Source organism: Xiphophorus hellerii, chromosome 12 (assembly GCF_003331165.1).
Source record: "Xiphophorus hellerii strain 12219 chromosome 12, Xiphophorus_hellerii-4.1, whole genome shotgun sequence".
Lineage (NCBI taxonomy): Eukaryota > Metazoa > Chordata > Actinopteri > Cyprinodontiformes > Poeciliidae > Xiphophorus > Xiphophorus hellerii.
Genome location: NC_045683.1, coordinates 29,807,943 through 29,817,351, shown reverse-complemented (window position 1 = coordinate 29,817,351; position 9,409 = coordinate 29,807,943). Strand labels below are relative to the sequence as shown.

At 43.2% G+C, this 9,409-nt stretch overlaps 1 protein-coding gene across 2 annotated transcripts in view; it reads left to right on the top strand.

Annotated features, from left to right (window-relative positions):
• Positions 1–784: 784 nt before the first annotated feature.
• bicdl1 (BICD family like cargo adaptor 1) overlaps positions 785–9,409 on the top strand; it is a 28,857-nt gene continuing 20,232 nt past the window's right edge. Inside the window, exons 1-2 of one of the 2 annotated variants that reach the window (XR_004341141.1) lie at positions 785–1,634; positions 2,650–2,865. Coding sequence is in view for 1 of the 2 variants with exons in the window: in XM_032577840.1 (XP_032433731.1) it covers positions 1,239–1,634; positions 2,650–2,865 (612 nt within the window). In the remaining variant the exon portion in view is untranslated. The remainder of the gene's footprint in view (positions 1,635–2,649; positions 2,866–9,409) is intronic. The other variant, XM_032577840.1, reaches the window with a different exon arrangement.

Sequence of the window (9,409 nt, the reverse complement as noted above, 5' to 3'; positions counted from 1 at the left end):
AAACAAGTGCGTAGCTTCACTTACATCCGGGAATCCAGTTCCAGATGTTTCCCAGCTGCTGCACACCTGAAGTCAATGAGTCATTAGCAGGTTTCAGCTGAACCTGATGACAGGTGTGGGTGGTCAGCTCATCTGGAACAGGTGTGTTGGAGCATACCGACGTATAGAGGGGTGGACGCCGCATGAATCGTACGGCAATGTCGGCGCCATATTGTGAGGGGCATTTTTTGTAAACGCTAAAAAGAAGCTGCATAAACCAGTTTCGTCCCAAGGATTGTGGGCCCACAATGATAATCATTGTAATCACCTAAATTAATTTACTGTACTTTACATGTCCTCACCTTCCTAATGGCAAAAATAAAATAACGGTTTTTTGCTTATATTTTATTATTATTATTAATAATAATAATAATAATAATAATAATAATAATAATAATAATAATAATACATGTATTTATTTATTTAATTTCAAAAGTCACTTTTGGCAGAAAAAAAAGATTGTGACGACACTGAAGCATGATGAAACCGTGGTACCGTTAATTTAGCAATAAAACCCCCTCGGTTACTAAATGTTTTGATTTTCTTCCGTGGCAGGTGTGTGTGTGTTTTTGGTGCACCACTCGATACAACGGCCCCTCGCTCTACCTCCTCACGTGCTCGCTTATTGGATGTCATAGAGGTGTGCGAGGAGCACCAAAATATGGCGCTATCATGTTCAGCCAATAGCCGCTCGGTTTGTAACAGGTTTCTGCTTGCCGTCACGACGGCGACGGGGACGCGCGTCCGAGACGGGGAAAGGGATTGAGAGGCGTCGGGGTCGCGCTCACCGTGTTTGGCTGGCAGGTGCCTGCTTTCACCAGGTTCAGCATCATGGGGGATCCTGGACCCCGAGACGAGATGGACCCTCATCGAGCGACCACAGCACAGGGACCGTGCAGGCGGTTCATACCGGGGCAGAGGAGAGCTGTCATGTGTCAGTAAGTGAGCCGCAGAGAAGGCGGTGTTTTCTGGGAGTCAATCAGAGCTGGAGTCACTGCTTGGTAGGTTAACGAAGAGAGACGGACGTGAGGAAACTGGGAAGTCGGCCTAACTTAAATAAATACCGCATTGAACTGAGCGGAAACAATGAATAAATTGGTGATTACGAGCCGGTCCGGTCAGCCTGGGCGAATCGGAACAGGCTGGGCTCGTCCAGTGTGAAGTCGGCTCCCATCTGTTGACTTCTCCGCCGGGCGGCGATGTCCGCTTTCTGCCTGGATTTGCAGAGATCTGCCGTGGTTTCAGCACCACTAGAGCTGGACAGCGACTGCATGGAGCCGCCGGCCAGCCCCGGCGCTCAGGAGCCCGGCGGCTTTCAGGGCCACCCGCCGCCGCGGCGCGCCGGCTCCGGAGGCCTCGGCACGGCCTTGGAGGAGGAACTGGCCATGATCACCGGGGAGCGGGGAGTCGACGAGGAGCTGGCGGAGCTGGAGGCGCCAGCGGTGGGGCACAGCGCAGACATGCTGTTGCTCTTCCGACAAAAAGAGAAGGACTTGGTTTTAGCAGCTAAACTGGGCAAAGCGCTGCTGGAGAGAAACCAAGACCTGACCAAGCAATACGAGAAGATGCACAAAGATCTGTGTGAGAAGTTGGAGGTAAACAAGAATCCCCGCTGTAGAAGTTGTGATAGTCTGAAATATCAAAGTTTTCCTGTCAAGTTTGGTCACTTAAACCGATTTCAAGACAGTCATGTTTTGACTGAATTGGTTTTAGATGGATCAAGTTGTAATCGATGGCGACAAATGCACACTAAAACTATGTACGAATGTTTATCTCAGATGTGATTTTTACAGTGGGGGCTGGGATTTAGTTTATCTTGTTTTCAAAATGCTTTACATGAGCTAAGCGACAGGCTGAGAAAATCACCCACAGACAGAGACTAATCCTGTTTATGTCCTGGGCCTGTAGTATCTGCCGGGCATCTGTTCAGCCTTTGATCCATTCTCATCCTTCTGCATGAGCTCAGAGGGAAAAAAGCTGCCATAAAAGTCCCACATTGGTTGAAGCTGTTGTTTTTACTGTTCACTTCCTTGTTTCTCACCAATTTTCCTCGTTTGATATTTTCATGTTAATTTTTTAGTACTTTCTCAGTTCTACACTAAAAGTAATCTATCCCGTGGGTAAATCAACACTATCACTCTCAAACATCTGAGTTTAACCTGAGTTTCCTGAACTTCTCTACCACTTTGTTGTAATAATAACTCTATCTAGGAAAGAAAACTGAACTGTTTATGAAACATAATAGTGTGAGTGAAGCCGTAGTCCCATTCTGGGGTGACTGTGGCTCTGTGGGTGGAGTAGTTGTTTTTTTAGATGGAAGGTTATGGGTTCAATTCCAGCTTCCATCGTTGTATGTTGATACGCCCCTGGGCAAGGCATCTAACCCAAAGTACTGATCTGCATATCGCTGTATCAATGCGTAAGCTTTACTGAGCCATTTTCAGTGGATGAATATGGCTGTAGCGTAAAGCACTTTGAGTGGTCAAAATGACTGGGAAAGGGCTATACAAGTTCAGTCCATTTACCATTCTTATTTACTTTAGATGTACGCTTACATGACATGCAGAACATAACCTCTGTCACACTCCTGTCCCCCTCCTCTACACCCAGCACCTGGAGCAGGAGAAGCACGAGTTGCGGCGGCGCTTTGAAAGTCGAGAGGGTGAGTGGGAGGGCCGCGTGGCCGAGCTGGAGACGGACGTCCAGCACCTGCAGGGCGAGCTGGAGCGCCACCAGGTCCAGCTCAGGGAGGCGGACAGGGACAAGACCAAGGCCATCAGCGAACTATCTGAACAGAACCATAGGCTGCTGGAGCAACTCAGTAGGGTGAGGAGGAGTGAGTCGGTGTGTGTGTGGGGGGGGGCATCCTCATACTTCAGAGGTCACAGCTTTAGGCCACCTGGGCAAATCTGCAAGGAAGATTTAATTAGCTAGGGCTTTGTGTTGTGGGTCACATGGCCTTCCATCCAGTCACGGCACACTTCTAGGGAAGCACTATGGTGTGTGTGGATGTTTGTATGTATTCTGAAAACATACAGAATACAATTTGGCATTATGTGGACATCTTGCTGGTTCACACAATGAACAAAGAATTTGTGGGTTTGTGGTTAGGTTTAGGGGTTAAGGAGTGAATCAAGTTTAGGGTTGGGTTTCTACTCTAGGTGGTTAGGGAAAGTGTCTGGGTTAAGCATTAATGCAGTTACTAAAATGATTGGGCGTCAATCCAAAGTCTTAATATGGGTAGAAATACAAATGTGAGTGTGAGTGCGCGCGGGTGTGTGTGTGTGTGGGGGTGTGTGGGGGTGTGTGTGTGCGTGTGTGTGTGTGTGTGTGTGGCCTTGTATTTGATACAGTGTATGGACCATCTAAACACTACATTGTTTCTTATGGGGCCTAACGTCAGGGCCTCGTAAGAAGAGGTGCTGTTTTAAGCAGTAGGGGTTAGATTTAAGAATAAGGTATGAATTGAGTTTAAGTTGGGTTTAGGGTTAGGCATGTACTGGTAATGGGTAGATTTAGGGTATGGGTTAGTGTTAGGCTATAGAAATGAATGAAATTAATGCAAAGTCTTTTTGAAGGTAGAAATACTTACTATGTGTGTATGTCTGCATGTGTATGTGTGTTTCCTTGGGGCCAATCTGTTGAGTTTCTGTCTGCTTGGCTAGAATAGCACAGGCTGCTCAGCCAAATGAGTTTTCAGCCTCCTCCTCCCCCTCATGGTGGACCTACCCCCTTTCTGCTGATCTCTCTCACTTAATCTGAATTATGCCAGGTCCTAAATATAAAAGCGGGGCTTCCAGGTCTCACACTGAATAATTTACGCCGATTGAACTGTGCGCTTATGCAATAGCCCTCTGCTTATTGACAGGTGATTTGAGTGCAGTTATTTGTCACTGGCTGGGATGGAATGAAGAGATTCGGAGACAGATGAATGGAGAAATTAATGGGAACAAAGCTTGAGCCGTTTTGGGCCAGACGTCGAAGCTTTATCGTTGCTGGAGAAGGTTCACAGACTGCAGGGTAAGCTGAGGCCGGCTGCGAGGGAAAGATTGATGGAACTGAGAGTGCTAACGTTTGTAGCTGCTCTTATTTAAGCCGCTCTAAGAAGCTCAGAGGAACTTCTCAATCTGCTCAGCCGAAACACTTCCTTCAGTCAGGATGGCCACTTGCTAATACACTGCCTGGCCAAAAAAAAAGTCGCCACCAAATAATGGTCACACTCTAATATTTTGTTGGACAGCCTTTAACTTTGATTACAGCCAGCATTCGCTGTGGCATTGTTTCAATAAGCTTCTGCAGTGTCACAAGATTTATTTCCATCCAGTGTTGCATTAATCTTTCACCAAGATCTTGTATTGATGATGGGAGAGTCTGACCACTGCGCAAAGCCTTCTCTAGCACATCCCAAAGATTCTCAATGGGGTTAAGGTCTGGACTCTGTGGTGGCCAATCCATGTGTGAAAAAGATGTCTCATGCTCCCTGAACCACTCTTTCACAATGTGAGCCCCATGAATCCTGGCATTGTCATCTTGGAATATGCCCGTTCCATTTGGGAAGACAAAATCCATTGATGGAATAACCTGGTCATTTATCAGCTATTTACCAGAGAGTCAGAGAATATGTGTGGAGGGAGCTCTATAAGACAGACAGGCTGCACAATGATGCTTAATAATTCGTCTCTCACACATCCAGCTGGTGTCAAAGGGCGTGATAAAAGGTGATGAGAATATTTTGCTTTGTGTTCAACCAAAGAGATCATTTTTCACTGATAAGCAACTTAGAATAAGTGGTGGCAGCTCATGATTTAGGAAAAACTTACAAACAAGAGTAATAATTATCATTTTTGGAGCGTATTATATTACACAGATCATATTAGCTTAGCATAAAGATCTTGAAATGTGATGTGTCAATCATGATTGGCCTTGTTTGGAACTGTGATGTTTATCTGTTAATTTAATCCTGAAGAGCAAATATTCAGTATAATGAGTCAAAGTGGGCTTGTTTATAGCAACCTCATCAGAAACTACTAGTTACCGTTGGTTACACTGTCTCTGTTGGTTTACGGAGAGACATGTTTTTAATGGGGCCCAATTTAATTTTCTGTCATGGAGCTTCCTGGCGGCGCCCTTGCATGTTAGCAACAGGTGAAAGTATTAGAGGCTTGTTGCTCCAACTCCTGAATAAAGATTTTAATTTCACTCCTTATTTAATGGAAACACCGCTTTTGCAAAATTGTATGTTTTTTTTTTTTTTTTTTACATTAACAGAATGTAGACAAAGTTTTGCGCACATTTGTAACTGAAACGTAGCTACAGACATGTAGCTACATTTACCTCTCATAATTAAGGAAATGTACCTCTCATAATTACAGCACTGATAGCCGTTGCTATCATTGCTGTACTTAATATCACAGTGATCTGCTTGTTCCCATAGGAGCAGGAATGCTGCTCAGATTGCCTGTGAAATTCAGACACTCTGCATAAACATTAAAAGCATTAAAGGCTCAGATTCATTTCTACCCAGACGTCTGTTTTGTAGTTTAGCACCAAGAACCAGGGCGATGGAAAAAGTGCCTCCGGAGCTCAATACAGAGGTGCTTTGATAACCTTGTCAGCTGTGATTCCTCTGATAAAATGTGTGTGTCTGCGTGCGTGTGTGTGTGTGCGTGTGGGGGTGTGCGTGTGTGTGTGTGTGTGTGTATGGTTCTCTTGGGAGAAGCCGTAATATGCTGTGAGGCACCTGCAGCTCCGTGTGAAACAAAGACGCCATGAGGAGGAGGCTTAACCCCTGGTCTGCCGGTGTCCGATTTATCAGCACCTGTCCACGCCCCCCCCCAAAAAAAACCCCACTCCCGACCGGTTGCCATAACATCGTCACCTCATAAGACTCTGCTCTTCCTTTTTCTTGTCAGCTGTGGATCGCTGCAAAAGCAAAAACACTTAACATAATTAAATGTTTAATCTAGCTGAAAGCCAGTTTTTGGAATGTGGAAAGGTTTTCCCGGGGAGTGTTGTGATTGGTGGGGCGGCGGCGGCACATTCTGTGGTCTCTGCAAGTCCTCAAAATTGGTGCCGGCTAATTGAATGCATCGATTCGGATGGCATGATTCAGTGAGCCGGGGAGGCCAAGGGAAACCTGCAGGGTAGTAGAGAAAATAAGGTTGGGGCCGCTGCTCCTGCTTTCATTTTTTTTCTCTGTTTTTTGTTCTCTTTTCCCTTTCTGTCCAGATTTATTACTAAGCAACGGGCCGTGACTAAGTAATAGTAACATGTTACACACTCAGTCTGAATGCAGGGAATGCTAGACCAGCCTGAGGCGACCTAGGAGATGTGAAGCCACCGGAGACTTCCTGCTACTCTCATCTGCCCTTCCTCTCTGTCATAGTTGACTCTTTGATCAGAATAAGATTGTTCCACTTCACATGATCCTCTAGATTTTCTTGTTAACCCTGATTGGCGTTCTTAGTAAAAATCCTAAAGAGAGCAGAGCAGGATGTGAACTTCCTGCCTAGTGTCCTCAAACGGCTTCTGTTTTACATCAATGTCTTTTGCAATAAAACAAAACAAAAAACCCCGGTCATTGATAGAAAAACAAATCTGTTTTCAGTGGAAATAAATGGAACTAAGGATAAAATGAAATTATAAAAGGTAGAAAAAAAATCTGACCAATCTTACCAAGCAGCAGTTTAACACGAGCTATTCTGGCTCCTTTGTCATTCATCCTCTGCTTTCTGTAGCCGCATTTCCATCACAAATGTGCGGCAAACTTTGGCAATATTTCGGCTCATGTCGAAAAAAACAATTTCACAATTGCGGTGTTTCCGTTAAAAAACAAATACACTTAAAATCACATGTGAATAAGTTTGTTTGTGTCACAAGTCGCTAAAAAACGTACCATCTACCACTTCCTGTCGTCTTCTCCCTCTTTCCTGCATCCGGTTCATGTGACTCGTGTGATGCGGAGAAAAGTGTTTAGTTTGCAGTTTTGCGAAATACACCAATTTTGATTACGGCCGAGAAACCACCTCATCCTAACGCAAGAGCTTTTGATCAAAAAACGTGCGGTCATGTGTAGCGTTAGTTTGATTCTACAGTGTTTTGCTTGACCAGGAGTTAAATGTTGACTCATCTTGCCAGATCACCGTTTTTCATGAGCGAGTGTTTATCGTATTACCATTTAGCCAGATAAATTTCTTATTAGAATGTTCATTTATCATTGAGTAATAATAGATAAATCATGATCAATTACAATCAATGCTGTTTAAAAGAAAGTTGTCCGTATTGTCCGGATTCTCTCCACTGTTTGTTCGAGGAGAATATAAATACCAACAAAATATGACTAACTGCAGTTACTGTGTGCAGCATAGTGATATAAATCACACTTCATGTGACTGATTTCCTAAAGATGCGTGCCGGAAAGGAGTATGTTTTGAAAGAGCAGTATTTGTGTCTGTGAGGCTACAATTGCTCTTATTATTATTGTAATCACTATAGTACCACAAAATGTCGTGAGAAAACTTAAGTTTTTTGTGTCCTCTTCAAGCTAACTGCTAACAGGAAGTCATAACTTTCCTACAGCTATGACCTTCCTCTCGCCACTGAGTGTGGAGAGCTGATAACCTTTACAGATTCTCCCAGCTGAGTTGTGAATCTGTGTAGCTTCTACGATGTTCCCATGGGCCCTCTGGCTATTTCTCTGAGTAATGTTCTACTTGCTTTATCATTTTTTGTTGATGGGTTGAACAGAGCCCTGTACGATGCTCAAAGTTTGGAGTATTACGTTCTAACCTAAACTGGCATTAGGCTTCACAACTGTCTCTTTTTTGTCCTTGATGACGTTTGTTCTCTAAGAAACCCCTGAGACCTTTCTAGAACAACTGTATTTATATAAATTACACCCAGAGGGACTGTTTGCTAGCTGGGCGCTTCCCCAATGTGGTTGGTTGCACTGAATTTTCATTTAGAAGCTGAATACAAATTCATATGATACTTTTCAGATTTCTACATATACAAAGAATTGAAACGCTGTGTAACATTTTCCTTTCACGTTGTTCAGTATTCTGTGTTGGATTATTCCATAAAGTCACACGCCTGAGATGCAGTTGTAATGTTGCATAATGTGGAATCCTTCGAGCAGTGATTTGCAACACACTTTATATTCTCAACTAAATGTCAGATTGGGAAACTTAAAGGGGCAGTATTATGAAAATTACCATGTTATAATGTTACTGCCTCGTCAAAAACATACCTGGCGTGTTGCCTTGATTCTTTCATGCATGTTGAAGAAATCCTTTAATCGCCCATGGCAACCATTCAGGGGTGCAGGGGTGGAGGAAGCTCTTATTCAGAGCTGCAGTTTCCAAAGCTTCCCAGATCAGATGTCCCCGCGGGACCCCCCATTCAGTTCCTTCAGACTAGCCAGCAGCAATTAGGAAACTGCTGGTGGAACTGTGCATCATCTGGGCTCATTATAGGAGCTGATTCTCAGTGCAACGCTGGTAAAAACGCTGAAAAATTAATAGAGGAACCATGTTGTGATGACTTCCTGAAGGCGGAGTTTCAGGAAGAGCAGGAGCTTCTTAAAGATACAGAGACCCAATTTGAAGGCATTAAGTTGCAAAGTCAATTTTCTTTTATATTTTATGTATATAGCATTTTTATAACAAGGTATAAATGATATCACTAGGCCTGACGCGATACACAATTGTTCAATTAATTGAATGATAAATGAAAATGATCTACCTTATTTTAATTTATCAGCTTTATCATTTCTTCCTGTCTTTTTTCTTTTTGTACTGATGACACTGGATGAAAAAAGGCTCAACTCCGCGCTCTCCACTGACCTCTCCCTTCCGCACTTCCTTAGCGTAAGAGAGGAGTGAATTATTGAATCAGGTAGTTGGATGTGCCCATCTTCTCTCTCTAAATCTAATTATTATTGAAGGCCAATATATTATACAGACTTCATAATCTGTACTCTTTTGGTTGAATGTAGTTTTCATTTCCACTTTGGTTTTATGTTGTGTTTTGCTTTTATTCAAGTGCATTTTTTTTTTTGTTAACTGAGACTGAGAGTCCATTTTATTTTTGATTTTGGCTGTTTTGTTCCAGATCCAATGTTAAGTGTTCCTTTGAAAATAAAGTGTATTTATTTTTGGCAAGATGTGCTTGCATTATGTCATTACCATTACATCAGTTTAAAAAGGATCTTCAAACAATATTATCGTTTATCGCAATAATTTTTGAGACAATTAATCGCTCAGCAAAATTTGTCATCGTGACAGGCCTAGATATCACAGCTGGTAAAGTGAATTCATCTAAAGAAGAAAAAAAGAGTATTTTTTGAAAAAAAAAAGTATTGCGATTAATG